The sequence below is a fragment of the Carassius auratus genome, chromosome 4, assembly GCF_003368295.1.
Source record: "Carassius auratus strain Wakin chromosome 4, ASM336829v1, whole genome shotgun sequence".
In the NCBI taxonomy this organism is placed as follows: domain Eukaryota; kingdom Metazoa; phylum Chordata; class Actinopteri; order Cypriniformes; family Cyprinidae; genus Carassius; species Carassius auratus.
The window spans coordinates 12,970,404-12,988,618 of NC_039246.1; the positions used below are offsets into that span (position 1 = coordinate 12,970,404).

The 18,215-nt window shown below is 35.2% G+C and overlaps 2 protein-coding genes across 2 annotated transcripts; one reads left to right on the forward strand and one right to left on the reverse strand.

Moving 5' to 3' along the window:
- The first annotated feature begins 374 nt into the window (after positions 1–374).
- Positions 375–15,152, forward strand: LOC113059007 (mitochondrial 10-formyltetrahydrofolate dehydrogenase-like). Its single transcript, XM_026227249.1, has 22 exons — positions 375–573; positions 2,162–2,306; positions 5,196–5,430; positions 5,820–5,985; positions 6,096–6,197; positions 6,320–6,409; positions 7,289–7,423; positions 7,528–7,653; positions 7,737–7,828; positions 8,687–8,954; positions 9,024–9,151; positions 9,356–9,506; positions 9,584–9,654; positions 9,737–9,842; positions 12,296–12,383; positions 12,607–12,700; positions 12,830–12,929; positions 13,016–13,114; positions 13,208–13,373; positions 14,416–14,521; positions 14,631–14,830; positions 14,921–15,152. Exons 1-22 carry the CDS (start codon positions 526–528, stop codon positions 14,974–14,976), a joined length of 2,772 nt encoding a protein of 923 aa, XP_026083034.1. The 5' UTR covers positions 375–525; the 3' UTR covers positions 14,977–15,152.
- A 904-nt stretch (positions 15,153–16,056) lies between these two features.
- On the reverse strand, positions 16,057–18,107 carry LOC113059018 (uncharacterized protein C12orf45 homolog). The gene is made up of 4 exons (XM_026227259.1): positions 17,959–18,107; positions 17,641–17,712; positions 17,416–17,549; positions 16,057–17,316 (listed from the first exon to the last, which is right to left on the reverse strand). The coding sequence occupies exons 1-4, from the start codon at positions 18,026–18,028 to the stop codon at positions 17,137–17,139; spliced, it is 456 nt and encodes a 151-aa protein (XP_026083044.1). The 5' UTR covers positions 18,029–18,107; the 3' UTR covers positions 16,057–17,136.
- Between the last annotated feature and the right edge of the window lie 108 nt (positions 18,108–18,215).

Genomic DNA, 18,215 nt, shown 5'->3' on the forward strand with positions numbered 1-18,215 from the left:
CACAGAACACAAGACTTGTTTTTATCTTGCATGTCATTTTGCTTCTGATGTAAATGTATCTTGATTTAATACGTACAATTTTTATAAATTGTAAGATGAATTTAAAAGTAATGGAGACTGATTGGAAGCTTTACTTTTTATGTTTTTAGTGTTGCAAATACAATTTATTGTGTGCTTCCTTGACATGTTGGCTTCGGTTTATTGCTTACATTTTATTTACTTTTTTTTTTTTTTTAAGTCTTACATTTATCGTCATGAACCCCTCAGATATCCGTTATGTTATTAATAATACTACAAATGATTAATAATGGGGTTACGCTGCTACGGTTACGCGCATCTCGGTGACGTATGTCCCGGTAGCGCGCACGCTCTGAACTCGCGTCGGTTCAGTGGTTCTGCTTCCACATTGACCACATACAGTCAGTCAGCGAACCGCAGGTGTGAGTTTACAGTACCGCATGTTCCCAGCTCACCACCCCGGACTTCAAACTTACCCTTTCTTTAAGTGTTTATAATATTTTCACCATGTTGTGGACGGCGAACACGATCATAAGGAAATTCTCCTCGAGCTCTGTGAGTAATCGCATGTTCTGCATTGTTGATTTGCCATAGATATGAATGAATGCATGCGTGAAAAATGTGCTGCATTGAAGACAGACATGCATAGACCTTAAAATAAGTTTCTAAATGTTGGCGACCTTAAATAACATTATAATATAGGATTTACACATGCATAGTTATTGTAAGTGTGCTGTCAGCTGATATAACCCAGTATCTTAATGCAGTGTTGTAGGTGTTTCACTTTTGTATTAATTCACTACATATGGACACTGTATGCATGTTAATTAGATATGGGGTTCTATATAGTTAAACCGGCTTGGGATTTAATGTTTGCCACGTTGCTTGGTCGCATTACTTCCAGTGGACCGATCCGTGGAGAGTTGCATCAGCAGTGGGCGAGAATATGAAGGCAGATCATATTACTAAAGTCACTATTACTAGAACACAACCTAGAACTTTAGATCACGTGTGCACTGATAGATAAACCTTTTGCTTGCATGATCTTCCTATGACAATCCATACTAAACTTCACTACATGTTTGCAGTGCAAGCAATGCTTTAGCTGGTTGTGTCTCCCAGCAGCTCTTTAATTTTAGCCCCATTGTGCAGCACACTTTCAGATTGCAGAAACATCAAATGCACACACAAAACAAAGATTAAAACTTGACGTTTAGTGAAAAAGAAAATAAAAAAAGGAATAACATTACAAAATAGAAACGAATACAATAAAATTACAATGAATACAATAGACAATGTTGTGCTCATTTTAGTCAAGATCTGTAAAGTTATTTAAAAACAAAATGTCATTCATACATATAATGATTTCTGAATTAAAGTTTTTGGATTGATTGTTTAAAAAAACATTTAAAGGCTGAAATTCTTGGTATAAATAGTTTGGCATAATATTTTATTTATTCAAACAATATTGAACATAATAACAACAACAGTAATCATAAAATGTATGATTTATATTTTTAAAACTTTCAATATCTCCATTTTTATCATGATCTGAATTAGAATTAAAATTAAAAGTCATTTGAAAGATTTTTTTTTAAAGTCTCATTAAAGGGCTGAAATTCTTGGTATAAGTAGCTTGGCATTTATTTCTTTATTTTAAATAATAAAAATAATAAACTAAGAATGCAAAACATAATAAAATATACTATTTATATTTGTAAATATTTTTCCTTTTTTATCACTATTTGAATTAAAAGTATTTTGAAAGATTGTAAAAAGAAAGAAAGGAAAAATGACTGAATTTCTTGGTATTTATTGAATATTTACTGAATTAATTTATTCAGACATGAATAAATAACAACAAAAAAAGTAATATAAATTATTTATATTTTAGAACCATATGTCCTCTTTTTAATCATTTTTGACTTACTGAGATTTATTGACATTGACCCATAATAGACTGAACACTAAATCAGCTGCTAAATATGAAGATCACAGCAATAATTGGATTCAGAGAACAAAGGGTCATATTATGTAATTGGTAACTGTATGTAACTGATTATGTTTCATATTTTAATGTCTGTGGCACTTTACAGTGAAACATATATCAAATGTTTTAACATTATAATACTGTTTCTCACAGGCTTACTACCAAAATAAGCTGAAGCTGGCTCTGATTGGCCAGAGCTTGTTTGGACAGGAAGTCTACACAAACCTTCGCAAGCAGGGCCATAAAGTTGTGGGTGTATTCACAGTTCCTGATAAGGATGGCAAGGCGGACCCCCTGGGTGAGTCTCATATGGGCGGGGGTGGGATAGAGAGGAGCGCTAACCGTTTTTTGTTACTGTAGTGGTGTCATGGGGGATGGGAAGTGTCACAGAAGTGGAAGTGAGAGATGGAGAACAGGAAAATGAGAAAGCCCCCCTTCTTTTGAACATCTCTAATCAAATTGATCAGGTTTGTGGATAACATTAAGGCCGTCATAGTTGTAATGAGCACTTAGAGGAAGTGAGGTCGCATGCCTGAGCAGCACATTGGCACATTGAGTGTTAATGTTAGCGTGAGGCGCGGGAGCAGTGTAGTGTTGGTCAGAGAAGGAGAAGTACATCCCGCATAATGACCACATTGTTTTGGTGAAAATGGTGTGAAGCCATGTGAGGTAAAAAGTCCTCCAGTGATCAGAGCATTTGGGATGTACGTGAGAACAAAGAGGAGACACTTCATTCTTACAAGAGTTTGTATGAATGAATTACCGATGGTAAAGGTCTACACTCAGTACATCAGTATACCATTGCCCTATGTTGAGTGCCCCCAAAAATTTTAAAATATTTTTTACTATTTAAAATATATTTCATTATCTAATAATATTTAATAATTAAAATAAAAAGTATTATGCATTTATAATTTAATTATAAATTGCATGCATATTGATAAGTACAAAAATAAAAAATATATATAACATACACACACACACACACACACACACACACATATATATATATATATATATATATATATATAAACGATACAATTATTAATGCATCATAATTTGTAATTATAATTATAAAAGTATAATTATAACACTTTATTATATGTGTATATTAGGGGTGGGCGATATCTCGATATTTAAAATATATCGAGATATTTTTTAAACACGATATGGATTTTGACATATCGTATATATCGATATGTTGTTTATATTTAATTCTGATTCCGCCACTTTGCTTCTTTGCCTTCTCTGTGCTGTGCTCGCCCCCGCCTCCTTGCTTTTGTCCCCACTCCCTTCGCGTGTATAGAACTAGTCTAAAAAACAAAGTCTAAAAACAAAAGGACAACTGGCTCCATTATATGGAGATACTTCGGTTTTAAGGCGTAGGACGAACAGAAGGCAGATGTCTAACGTAGGGCCCAATGATTTCCGCGATGCAGAAAACGCGGACGGAATCCAGTCATAAAAACGGTATTTACAGTTTAACGCGGAATGTCACGGAATTGGTTAAATTTTGAATGAATTATCAAAAGTAGGTCATGCACTTAAATCAAATCGCGATATAGACTAATATCTGCAAATATTAACCCAGAAAAGTCTATTTAAATATGAATCCTGCATGTTCTGCGTGTCTGTGTTAACGAATGGCGCAGAAGCGCGTCTTCATTCATTAAACACACGGAAGCGCGTGATGCTCGCGCTGATTTCAGCGTCTTTCCTCTCACTGATAAAGATGTGAACACATGAGGAACATCTCCAGAACTGCACCGAGAGTCACTTCATGAGCATCTGACCGTTTGATTTGAGTAAAACTAGCTCATATCACATCATAGACTGTAGTATCACATACACAGAACTGTAAAGGTAAACCCGTCAAAATAAAAGTATTTGACAGAAATCTATTACTATTGTACAGCAGAATGTAGATAGCCCACTACTACTATTATTAAAATGAAATGAACATATTTTTTAAGGAATAATCACACAACATTTCTTCCATGTTTTATTTTTAATAGTAAATCCCCTTTGTTTACCAAAAAATAAAGTTTGCTTAATTTTAAATAATTAAAAGATAAATTAAATAAATGTTTTATGCCTTCATTTGACAACCAGAAAAATGTAAATACACAGAATTTCTGAAGGGAAAAAATTTCACATAAGGCTATTTTAAGATTTTTTTAACTAATTAAGTTGTTTTTATGCATTTAAATAATTACACATGCTAAAACACAGAATTAGGTAACAATAAAGCATATGGTGAAGAAAAAAATAAAACGTTTCATAGGGCCCTAAACATGTAATATTTGGCATATTTGTTTTTGCAGCAGTTTTAGGGGGGTTATTTTTCCTGTAAAGATATCGAGATATATATCGTATATCGAGATATAGCAAAATATATCGAGATATATTTTTTGCTCCATATCGCCCAGCCCTAGTGTATATGTACACACACACATTTATGTTATATTTATTTATTGCATTTTATCAACATGGAATGACTCCAAAAGTTATAGTTATCTCCAAAAACTACTCGTCTTAGTCTATTTATTTTTTTTATTTTTTATTTTCGAAAATTGTTTAGAGTTGCAGGATTATTCTGTAAATTTAATAAAATATGAATATACATGTATAGTGTAAAGCTAAAGTGATAATTCACCCAAAAATAACCAAACAATTGTGCCATTTACTTCCATCGTGTGGAAAGAAAGTCTATGGAAGTCAATGGCCACCGTCAACTATTTGGTTACCAACATTTTTTTTAAATATCTTTTGTGTTCTACAGAGAAAAGAAACTCAAACTTTAAATGAAAACATAATAAACTCCATTCCTATTTGCATCTGCTGTCTATTCACAGGTTGAACTGTATAACTAGTTGAAATGGAGTTCAAAAGCACTCTGAATTGTTACTTTTTGATTCATCTCCAACAAATCATGATTACATAATATGCTGATTATCATTTTAATGACTGCACTGAGGTGGTGAACAGTTCCCAGGGTACTGGGTGTTGATAAAGTGGTAATACTCAGCCTGCCGTTTATTACTGACACATTCATAGATTCAGATATAAAAGACAAGGTTAGTTGACTTCAGTATGCATACTGATTTGATAAGTTCAGTGAAGTCTGAATATGCCAGGTGTGACCTTATATAACTTCTCGGAATCAATCTCTCTCTCTGACCTTCAGCGGTGGTGGCGGAGAAGGACGGGACGCCGGTGTTTAAGTTCCCACGGTGGCGTTTGAAGGGTAAGCCCATCCCAGAGGTGGTGGAGGCGTACAAAGCGGTGGGCGCCGAGCTGAACGTCATGCCCTTCTGCTCCCAGTTCATCCCTATGAATGTGATCGACTTCCCCAAACACGGCTCCATCATTTATCACCCCTCCATCCTGCCTAGACACAGAGGAGCCTCTGCCATTAACTGGTGAGATTTTACCAATTCTTTATTACTACACTAAACATTTTAATTTGTTGAAAATATACTCGCCCACATCAGGTTATCCAAGATGTACGTTTGTTTCTCCATTGGAAGAGATTTGGAGAAATTTAGCATTACATAAATTGCTCACAAATGGATCCTCTGCAGTGAATGGGTGCCGTCAGAATGAGAGTCCAAACAGCTGATAAAGACATCACAATAATCCATGGCACCCATTCACTACAGAAGATGCACTGGTGAGCAAGTGATGCTCTGATGAAGTAACAAACTCATCTACATCTTGGATGGCCAGAGGGTGAGTCGATTTTTAGAAAATAGTCATTTTTTGATGGACTATTCCTCTAAAATAAATGGATTTAAATATGTGTGTTCAGGACACTAATCGAAGGTGATAAGAAAGCAGGATTTAGTATATTCTGGGCTGATGATGGTTTGGACACCGGCCCCATCCTGCTTCAAAAGGAATGTCCAGTAGAGCCCAACGACACAGTGGACACACTTTATAACCGCTTTCTGTTTCCAGAGGGCATCAAGGCTATGGTGATTATGAAGAAAATTTTCAAAAACACTTTTTATGCAAACTAAATGTTAGATTTTGACTCCGATGAGGTTCATGAATCCAAGTTGACTTACAAATCTTGTTCAAACAGGTCGAAGCTGTACAGCTCATTGCAGACGGCAAAGCTCCAAAGATCCCTCAGTCTGAAGAAGGAGCCAGCTATGAGGGAATCCAAAAGAAATCCAATGCTAAGGTGAGACCATGCTAAGACAATTATGTTAATCAGTCCAGATAAAGCTTAGGGGTTTCAAAGGTAAGCAAAGAAGGTCCAGGAAATGAACATCATTTTATCTGTCTTTGCCTCTCTTTCTCCAGGTGAATATGGCTCAGCCAGCAGAGGTCATCCATAACTGGATCCGTGGTCATGATAAAGTTCCGGGTGCCTGGATTGTCATTGATGGAAAGGTGCATTTCCTAAACAATTGTCCGTTTGAATCTTGAGTCTTATGGCATGAGGCCACAAAGGGGACCATAACAAAAAGATGCATATTACAAATGACATATATAAATATATATTATATTTGACAAAATAAAATATTAGTAAAATATAATACAATAAATATTAGTAAAATATAATACAATAAATTTGTATATAAAATATAAATATTATATAAAAAATTATGTAATATTTTTAAATAATATAAAAATATTACTTAAGTTAAGCTATTGCAAATGAAAAATAATAAATTAATGATACGTTTTAAAATAAATATCTGAGTGTAAATCTTTAGAAAATCATGCTAAATATTTTACTCACATAGTATGAGTATGAGTCTTGAATAAATACAAATATTTATGTTTTTATAATTTAGTAAAAGGGCTTCTTTTTAGGGGAGACTACTTATTTGGTATCAAAAATGTTTAGTGATGTCAATCGATTAATCGTGATTAATCGCATCCGAAAATGAACATTTTTGTTTACATAATATATGTATATGTACTGTGTTTATTTATTATGTATATATAAGTACACACACATACATTACATATTTGCAAAATATTTACATGTATGTTTATATTATTATATTTTATATTATATATAAATATATTTAATATAAATATATTTTTCTTAAGAATATACATGTCTGTTTGTATTTATATATACTTACACACTAATGTAATGTAAACAAATACTTTTATTTTGGATGCGATTAATCATTTGACAGCACTAAACATTTTACTTTAGACAAACTCTAGACTCAAAACTCTAATTCTGATAGTCCTGCTATAAGATGTTAAGTGAATAATGTTTTTCTGTATTGTAATGCGTGTTCTTTTGTGTAGCCAGTAACGCTGTACAGCTCATCGATGCTGAGCGGGTCAGTTCCCGCAGGTCAGCCAATCGAAGTGGAAGGGGCGTCTCAGCCTGGACTCATTGCCAAATCTGGGCTTATACTGTTTGGGTCTGATGGAAAAGCGGTTAGCTTCTGCTCTTTTATTTACTTAGCTTCTAGGCTTTGAATGCATTAAGTCTGTGCTACAAATCCATAATAAAGCGAATTAATTACAATATGACTGTGTAGCTCCAAGTGAAGAACCTGCAGTTCGAAGATCGAAAGATGATTCCTGCATCCAAATACTTCTCTTCAGATGAGGCTGCCAGTTTGGATCTCACAGACGATGAGAAGAAAATGGCAGAGGAAATCAGGGTATGTTTATGTGCCTCAGAAATGTATTGTAGCATATATCCGAGCAATTATGTCATTTTTCAGGTTGTTTTATACTTGTCTAGGCGATCTGGAAAGGTATTCTGAGTAATGTTCCAGTTATTGATGACACAACCGATTTCTTTAAGTCTGGAGCTGCTTCCATGGATGTAGTCAGGTGGGTCTGAATTTCATTTATTTATGATTTTATTGTTTTATTTTATTAATCTTATTTATTTATATATACTATATTTATAATTTTTTTCAGTTTCTTTTTTTATTTTTAGTCATTTTTATTCTAGTAAAATTTCAACTATTTGATAAAATGTTATAATTTTGTTAGTTTCCATGCAATTCCATTTCTCATTTTTAAGTTTTATTTTTTATTGTACATTTATATTTATTCCAGCTTTGTTTCACTGACTTTTAATAGTTTTTTTATTTTTATTAACAATAATAACACTGAAACTAAAAGGCAAAAATGTCCATTGTTGCGATTTTTACACCACAATCACAATCATGATCACATTAACATGATTTACATATGATTGCTGATTTAGTATGCATCAACTTAGCAGAAGTATTTTGAGTTCATTTCACATGCAAACAGATTAGCCAGTCATAACAGAGGTCATTTACATAGGCTACATTTTCACGACAATGATGTAGTCAAAAACGGAAAAGTTTTTCCCTTGCATTTTTTTTAAGTTTCATATGTACACAACAACGTTTTCAAACTATTCCTGTTTACACACATCTGCGAAAATGGCCAAAAACAATGTATTACGTATGCCAGGCCAGTAGTTGGCGCTGTCACCTTGTTAGTAAACTACCTGTTGCTGTGTGTATACTATGCGTCTCTGCTGTTGGTTGTAATACTGGTGAATTAAATCATACTTTGCTGAAGGAGCGTTACCAAACTCTTAAACAGCTAGCGCTTTACTGTGCTGGCGGAAGTAAGAATACTCTGCTTCGCGTCAAAACTGAAGTTTTGTGACGTCATGTAAAAAGGGCCTATTGTGATTGTTTGGTTTAGATTGGTAGAGGAGGTGAAGCAGAAATGCGGAGGAGTTCAGCTTCAGAATGAAGATGTCTACATGGCCACCACCTTCCAGATCTTCGTCCAGATGTTCGTCCGCCGCCTACGAGGAGAAGACCAGGAGGAGGAGCTAGTCATCGACTACGTGACAAAAGACGTCAATAACATGACAGTGAAGATGCCACATCAGTGTTTCATCAACGGCAACTTCGAAGATGCCGAAGATGGAAAGACATACAACACGGTGAACCCAACAGACGGTTCGGTACGTCCAGTCATCCCAAACACACATGAACTCATCCCTGGCATGACTAATGGTTGTGTTGTGTTTCAGGTGATCTGTAAGGTGTCATATGCATCCGTGGCAGATGTGGACAGAGCAGTTAGTGCAGCCAAAGAGGCTTTCGACAACGGACCTTGGGGTAAGATGAACCCTCGTGACCGTGGACGGCTCCTCTACCGGTAAGATGTGTTAGAGAGTGATATTGACTTAATTAAGCCACTGGGCAAACATTTTGATGTATATATGTAAAACCAAACTCATTTGCAAAACAAATAGTAATGCAGTGCAATCATTTGACCTAGAATTGATTTCTCAGAGAACTTCCTGTTGGGCATAATTTATTTGCAACACAATGGGAATTTTTTGACTTGTTTTGTGTGTAGTTTGGCTGACCTGATGGAGGAACACCAGGAGGAGCTGGCAACTATTGAGACCATTGACTCTGGTGCCGTTTATACTCTGGCCTTGAAGACACACGTTGGCATGTCCATTCAGACGTTCAGATACTTTGCTGGCTGGTGCGACAAGATCCAGGTGTGTGTGTGTGTGTTCACTCAGGCCTTCATTTGATATTTTGATGTCACTGATGCATCATGTTCTATTCTTCGCAGGGTTCAACGATACCCATCAATCAGGCCAGACCCAATCGCAACCTCACCTTTACAAAGAAAGAGCCTCTGGGGTGAGTGATTGTAAATGTGTGTGTGAGTGTATGCAAATATGATCAGCAGACATGAGTAAGATGGTGCTTGTTTGTGTCTCAGTGTGTGTGCCATAGTGATTCCTTGGAATTACCCACTTATGATGTTGGCATGGAAGAGTGCAGCCTGTCTGGCGGCGGGAAACACACTCGTCTTGAAACCTGCTCAGGTAAAACACACAGGCTATTATTAGTTATATATATGATATATATTAAATTAATTAACATTATTATTAATTGTATAAATATGCTAAATAATAAAAAGCTAAATATACAGATTTTTTTTCCAAAAGAATAATACTGAAAAGAAACTAGACTATACTCTCAATTATTTTGATGTTCTCTATATTCTCCCTATACTATATAAAAATTGAATTAGAAAACACATTTAAAATGTATATATATATATATATATATATATATACAGTCTTGTTCAAAATAATAGCAGTACAATGTGACTAACCAGAATAATCAAGGTTTTTAGTATATTTTTTATTGCTACGTGGCAAACAAGTTACCAGTAGGTTCAGTAGATTCTCAGAAAACAAATGAGACCCAGCATTCATGATATGCACGCTCTTAAGGCTGTGCAATTGGGCAATTAGTTGAATTAGTTGAAAGGTATGTGTTCAAAAAAATAGCAGTGTGGCATTCAATCACTGAGGTCATCAATTTTGTGAAGAAACAGGTGTGAATCAGGTGGCCCCTATTTAAGGATGAAGCCAACACTTTTTGAACATGCATTTGAAAGCTGAGGAAAATGGGTCGTTCAAGACATTGTTCAGAAGAACAGCGTACTTTGATTAAAAAGTTGATTAGAGAGGGAAAAACCTATAAAGAGGTGCAAAAAATGATAGGCTGTTCAGCTAAAATGATCTCCAATGCCTTAAAATGGAGAGCAAAACCAGAGAGACGTGGAAGAAAACGGAAGACAACCATCAAAATGGATAGAAGAATAACCAGAATGGCAAAGGCTCAGCCAATGATCACCTCCAGGATGATCAAAGACAGTCTGGAGTTACCTGTAAGTACTGTGACAGTTAGAAGACGTCTGTGTGAAGCTAATCTATTTTCAAGAATCCCCCGCAAAGTCCCTCTGTTAAAAAAAAGGCATGTGCAGAAGAGGTTACAATTTGCCAAAGAACACATCAACTGGCCTAAAGCGAAATGGAGGAACATTTTGTGGACTGTCCAAGGGCCACAGGCAGTTTGTGAGACGACCCCCAAACTCTGAATTCAAGCCACAGTACACAGTGAAGACAGTGAAGCATGGAGGTGCAAGCATCATGATATGGGCATGTTTCTCCTACTATGGTGTTGGGCCTATTTATCGCATACCAGGGATCATGGATCAGTTTGCATATGTTAAAATACTTGAAGAGGTCATGTTGCCCTATGCTGAAGAGGACATGCCCTTGAAATGGTTGTTTCAACAAGACAATGACCCAAAACACACTAGTAAACGGGCAAAGTCTTGGTTCCAAACCAACAAAATTAATGTTATGGAGTGGCCAGCCCAATCTCCAGACCTTAATCCAATTGAGAACTTGTGGGGTGATATCAAAAATGCTGTTTCTGAAGCAAAACCAAGAAATGTGAATGAATTGTGGAATGTTGTTAAAGAATCATGGAGTGGAAGAACAGCTGAGAGGTGCCACAAGTTGGTTGACTCCATGCCACACAGATGTCAAGCAGTTTAAAAAAACTGTGGTCATACAACTAAATATTAGTTTAGTGATTCACAGGATTGCTAAATCCCAGAAAAAAAAAATGTTTGTACAAAATAGTTTTGAGTTTGTACAGTCAAAGGTAGACACTGCTATTTTTTTGAACACACCCCTTTCAACTAATTGCCCAATTGCACAGCCTTAAGAGCGTGCATATCATGAATGCTGGGTCTTGTTTGTTTTCTGACAATCTACTGAACCTACTGGTAACTTGTTTGCCACGTAGCAATAAAAAATATACTAAAAACCTTGATTATTCTGGTTAGTCACATTGTACTGCTATTATTTTGAACAATACTGTATATATATATATATATATAATTTTTCTAAATGTTTTATATATATATATATATATAAAACATTTAGAAAAATTATATATATATATATATATATATATATACAATACATACAAAATATGACTGATATTTCCTGAGTATAAATTAATACATATTCTATATGTATATTTTATCTGATATAATATTAATACATATATATATGTATAAAAATATACATTGATATAAATATATAAAAATACAATACTCAGTAAATATCAGTGCAGTTAGTGTGAGAACACAAACTACTGGATACAAACTAGACTATATTCTTATTTCTTTTGATATTCTCTCTATATTTTCACACTAACCACACTGAAATTTGCAGTTTATAATGTTTATATTGTTTTATATTAATGTATATTTTATCTGATATAATATAAACTAATACATATACTATTATTTTAACTAAAGTACAGCTACTATTAAATAAATAGCAACTAAATAATAAACAATATAATATATTGTAAAAAAAACAATATACAAAAAAGATGATTTATTTACCTTCCAAAAATAGATATTAACTGGGTACAAACTAGACATAAATTCCCTTGATTTTCCCAGGTAACTCCACTAACTGCGCTGAAGTTTGCGGAGTTGACAGTCAAAGCTGGCATTCCCAAAGGAGTCATCAACATTGTACCGGGATCAGGTATCAGCATTTTGACTCATATTTCGAGTTGTATTAACAAATTGATCTCATTGACACTAATGCTCTCATGATGAACATCTATAGGACAAGACATTCAAAGAAGATTGAAAAGCAGAAATGTCCAGCGTGTCTGTTTATTAAAGCACATATTTATTCCATACAAAAAAAGCTTTAAGGAATCCTGTTGTCATGTCATGTCATTTATGACTCAACTTTCTCTCAGGTGGTCTGGTGGGCCAGAGGATGTCTGATCACCCTGATATCCGTAAGCTGGGTTTCACAGGTTCTACTCCCATAGGCAAACAAATCATGAAAAGGTGAGTCCCATTCAAGTCAACACTAAAGTTATACTCAAATATGTCATGTACAATGACAGTGAATCATTCAAACGGCTTATATGGTTTGAAAGAGCCTCCAGCTGATGATATCTGTTGTTTCTGTTGCAGTTGTGCGGTCAGTAACCTGAAGAAGGTTTCTCTGGAGCTGGGAGGTAAATCTCCCCTCATCATCTTCAGCGACTGCGACATGGACAAAGCAGTGAGAATGGTGAGAGAAGAGAACTAGTGTCAAAAGTTTAAGATGCAGGATCATCGTGGTTTTGAGCTTCCTGTGTGTTTGTGTGTACGTTGCAGGGCATGAGCTCGGTCTACTTCAACAAGGGAGAAAACTGCATTGCTGCAGGCCGGCTGTTTGTTGAGGAGTCCATTCATGACGAGTACATCAGGAGAGTGGTGCGTGTTTCCTTTTGAACACTGATTGTAGTATATTAAAGCCTGCAAGCTGCTTCTGGATGATAACAAACTGGTGTCTTTTTGTGTGCTCAGGTTGAGGAAATCAAGAAGATGAAGATTGGAGATCCGTTGGATCGCTCCACAGATCACGGACCTCAGAACCACAAGGCTCACCTGGACAAGCTGGTGGAGTACTGTGAGCTCGGCGTGAAGGAGGGGGCTACGCTTGTGTACGGCGGGAGGCAGGTGGACAGACAAGGTGAGACATCTCTGATTTAAAAGGGTGTTTGGACATCAGTTTGTTTTGTTAATGTTTTGGAATGCAAATAAGACCATTTTGGTAGTGTATAATCATATATGTATAATTCCCAGTGTTATTTAAGTATAATTTATATGCTATAATAGTATTTCTTAATATTTGTAATTGGCTTTTATTTTTAGGTTTTAAGTTGTACCGATTTTGTTATGTGTTTTGGCATTTTTAGTAGTAGTATATATATATATATATATATATATTTCTCTTCTTTATATTTAGCTTTATTTTATTTCAGTTTAATCAATATTAGTACTTTAAATTATTTCATTCAGCTTTTAAGGGACCATTTCTCATTTTCATTTAAGTTCAAGTGTTGCATTTTAATTACAGTTTAAAGCTTTCCCTATCTGATCTTTTTTTTTCCTCATCTCAAGAAATATCTGCGTCCACACGAAACCACAAAACAATGTAGTATACATGCCTTGTATACATGACATTTCTTTTTTTCAGTTTTTTTGTTTAATATAATTTTTATAGTTTTAAGCATTTTATGCACTTTTGCTATTTTTCATATATATATATTTTTTTTAATATATATATTTTTTTCAGTTTTAATTTTTTTTAAGTACGTAAAAGAAAATTAGAAATGCTGCGTGAAATAAGTTTTCTAAGTTTCAATGTTTCAACTTATATTTGATTTCGGTTACCAAAAAATATTTATAGTAGTTTTAGTTAATGAAATAGTTATTCTATTTCTAATACCTGCCTATTTATGCTTACAGCCTTTTTGAATGAATCCCATAGTCTTTAATTAAATTTTCATTTTAATAGTTTGTCATTTTATGAGCTTGTCATTTTTCTTTATTCTTTTTTTAAGTACTTAAACTTATTTCAGGCAGCTTCTAATTTTCTTTTGTTTTCAAAGTGTCAATGTTTCATCTAACAATTATGTTTTATTTAAAATTTATTTCAGTTGCCAAAAATAATTTTTAGTAGTTTTAGTTCATATATTAAATTTTTTATATCTGTCTATTTATGCTCGCAGGCTTTTTTATGGAGCCCACAGTCTTCACAGATGTAGAGGACCACATGTTCATCGCCAAAGAGGAATCCTTTGGCCCTGTTATGGTGGTATCCAAATTCAAAGATGGGTAAGCTGCCTTTTTTGCACCTTAGTAGGCCAGTCAGACCTGCAAGTTGATCTAAATCCAAGGCAGGAGCTCATCTGAACAACATGTAATATGTTTTGATGCTCATCAGTGATGTAGATGGGGTTCTGAGCAGAGCCAATAACACAGAGTTCGGCCTGGCCTCCGGAGTCTTCACCCGGGACATCAACAAGGCCATGTACGTGAGCGAGAGACTGGAGGCGGGAACCGTGTTCATCAACACCTACAACAAAACCGATGTGGCGGCTCCCTTTGGAGGCTTCAAACAGTCCGGGTTTGGGAAAGATCTTGGTAAGAGTAAACAAAACACACTGTATTGTTTCTCTGTATCACTTTAAAACCAGATTCATGAACATGTGGACCATGTGTATGTGTATACAGGTGAAGAAGCCCTGCACGAGTACCTGCGGACTAAAGCTGTGACAGTGGAGTATTGAATGAAAAAGACTGCATGGCCCGTGACTGCAGCCTGAAGCGACCAGATAGGAAAAGCATTTCCTGCCATGACTACACTGATGTGCCTACATTTTTTAATCCCCCTTTTTTTCCCCGGAGCTGTTTGGAGTGGGACAGATCCTGACTCAGCAGTCTACACTGGCTAACAATGTTTTTTGACAAAATGGCAAAAGACCACAGGACACAGAATCAGCCACAAATCAGATCAAGCATTATTTTTAACTTAGGAAACGGGGATCATACTGAGGTACAGTGAATTATCAGACTGAGTCGCTTTCAGGAAGTAACCACTACAATCATCTACAATGATCTTGAGCATTTCCTAATCAAGTTTCCAGAAGCAAGTAATCTGAACATGAAACTGCTGCGTGAATCTGAAACGGAGATAGAAACCAACAAAACGTTCTGTCGCTCATCGTATCACAACTGCTTTGGATGAAATGGCTCCATTTACACAACTGCTCAAAAGTTTGACGTCAGCAAGATTTTATGTTTTTGAAAGAAGTCTCACCAAGGCTGCATTTATTTGATCAAGAATACAGTAATATTGTGAAATATCGAGTTCAATTTATATTAAAATGTAATTAATTTTTTGTGATGGAAAGCTGAATTTGCTGCTCATGAAATATTTCTTCTCATCGATTGTTGGAAAATTAGAAGTGTGTTTACCGTCACATTTCATTAATTTAATGCATTCTTGCATAAAAGTATTATTTCTATCAAAAAGACGGACCCTGAACTTTTAAATGGTGGTGTTTGTGGCCTCAGCATATTTCAGTTTTTAAGCTATTCAGCCAGTTACTCACACACACACACACAGACTTTAGTATTACATTTATAGTCTTATATTTAAAAGCCATGTTGCATCACTGCCACTTTATGAAATTTGTATTATCATATTTGTACATCCCAAGGGTTTTTATTATGCATAGCATTTTCACATCACTCACTTTTATTAGCATAACTGTATATATTTTATTAGAGGATATGACAACTTGTCTTATTTTATATATTTAATTTTGCATTCCAGACAAAGGAAAATTATATGAACACACTATTCTTTTTGAAAGGAAGTTATTTATTTTGTTCAAAAATATTGGACATGCTTGATGAGAAAATATGTAATAGCTTACTCTTGAATTCAATAACAGTGTGAAGTATTTGGACACATTCTTGTTAAAATGACTGAAAGTATCGGTTGCCAAATGTTCGCTGAAGATTCATGATGCATGAGCACTTCATGCAATGACATGCATTTGAAAAAAGATGAAATGTTATCATATTTACAAGTTAATGAGTATTGAAGTGTAATATTGCCAAACAGTCATTACACACAACAGTATTTCAACTTTATAGCAGCTACAAACAAAATGTATGGAGCGTCGGGAAACCATTTTTACAATAAAGAATGTAAACTGAAAAAAACGTTGTTTTTCTTGATTGAAACACTGGACTTTTAATATAGTTCATACCAGAATACAATCCATTTTTCAAGCATACTCGAGATGAGATGACACATAAGAGTAAATTTTAGTTTCCCCCAAAATTAAAATTTACTGAAAATGTTTTCACCCTCTGGCCGTCCAAGATATAGATAAGTTTGTTTCCTCATCAGAACAGATTTGGAGAAATTTAGCATCAAATTACTTGCTCACCAATGGATCCTCTGCAGCGAATGGGTGCCGTCAGAATGAGAGTCGAAACAGCTGATAAAAACATCACAATAATCCACATCACTCCTTTCCAGCAATCAATGTCTTGAAGTAAAAAGATGCATATTTTTAAGAAACAAATCCATCAATATTTTCATTGCATTTATTTGTGAGCAAGTGATGTAATGCTACATTTCTCCGAATCTGTTACGATGATGAATCTTGATGATGGCTTGAGTTGAGGATGAATACATTTTCAGCAATAATTTTTTTTTTTTTGGTAAACTACTCCTTTAATCACTCACTTTTTTGGATACAAATCTCTCCAAAGAACATGAAATGTCATTCTGCCAGCTCACCAGGAAATTAAATCACTGGTCTGTGCTCATTCCAAACCTGGAAGGGTTATATACTTCTATAACAGGCACAGAAATGGCCTGGCGTGAGTCCAGCGCTCTCCCAGAGCTCCAGTTGACTGTATGTGTTCTCTCACTCTTTCTTTATCACCTGGATGTTGGCCTTTTTCTTTCTGTCACCTGGAAGTTTGAGTGTCTTTGCCGTGACAGTTCGCACTTCGTCCTCTGAGCTGTCTTCCTCTGATGATGATGATGATGACGACTCATCCTCTTCACTGCTTTCTGAATCCTCCAGTTCAACCAGAGCCACATCCTGCAAGGCAGACACATCTGGTTATTATGGAAAAGGTGAAATATGATCATATTTAGACACGTTAAGATGAACTACAGCTGGTGGTGAGACCATACGGACCATCTCAATGATTTTCTCTGAATCCTCCACACTCTCAATGTCAAAGAACCCAGCAGGAGCCTCGTCCATCTGCTGTCTTAGAGACTCGTTCGCTTGGGCCATTTGGGGAAGGAAACTATGCAGTCTGTCCAAGACTAGCACACAGAAACAATACACTCTTTTTTAATAGATTATAGCTTAATTATGCATTAAAGATAATCCAACTGATGACATGAACATACTCACCACTACTCCTGGGGAGCCTTTCTGTCTGCAGTGAAGCACTTTTAGAGTTCAGCAGAAGTTTTTCATGGATTTCTGGAGATAACAAAGTTAATCATTCATTTATGATTAAGTGTTCCCAAAATTATATTTGGTTATGATGCAAATAAAAAGTAACAACAAACCACATCTGAGATATAGATTAATTTTTATATTTCTACATCATGATCTGAGAGTAGTTCTTCTCAACTGGTCAAATGTTTATTTAAACTCTGTCTGTAGTTAATTTAATCTGTAAACCTGGAATCGAGTTTTTTTTTTTTTTCTCAAAGAATGTCTCACCTTTTCCGTTGCCACAGGTCAACAAGTCTCTAGAAGAGGTTTTCTTAATATTGTTTTGTGTTTGAGCCATGGTTAGCTCCTCTCATTTACAAATGCACTTGTATCCACGTGTTTTTAACTATGGTTTTTACACAACATGATAACTTCCGTGTTGTAGGGTTGAGCCACTGTTGGCGCCCTCTAGAGTTTTGGATGTAAGTGCTGCACACATTTTTAAATAGCATGCTTTTTTTGTTTCATTATTTCCTTATCTCTTT

Bases quoted from the DNA above. Each gene is read 5' to 3' on its own strand.
- LOC113059007 (XM_026227249.1), top strand. From the start codon at position 526: ATGTTGTGGACGGCGAACACGATCATAAGGAAATTCTCCTCGAGCTCT. The intron at 6,410-7,288 runs GTGCATTTCCTA...TCTTTTGTGTAG, and splicing joins GGATTGTCATTGATGGAAAG to CCAGTAACGCTGTACAGCTC. The intron at 9,655-9,736 runs GTGAGTGATTGT...TTTGTGTCTCAG, and splicing joins ACAAAGAAAGAGCCTCTGGG to TGTGTGTGCCATAGTGATTC.
- LOC113059018 (XM_026227259.1), bottom strand. From the start codon at position 18,028: ATGGCTCAAACACAAAACAATATTAAGAAAACCTCTTCTAGAGACTTG. The intron at 17,713-17,958 runs GTGAGACATTCT...TGTTATCTCCAG, and splicing joins GACCTGTGGCAACGGAAAAG to AAATCCATGAAAAACTTCTG. The intron at 17,550-17,640 runs GTGAGTATGTTC...TCTGTGTGCTAG, and splicing joins AAGGCTCCCCAGGAGTAGTG to TCTTGGACAGACTGCATAGT.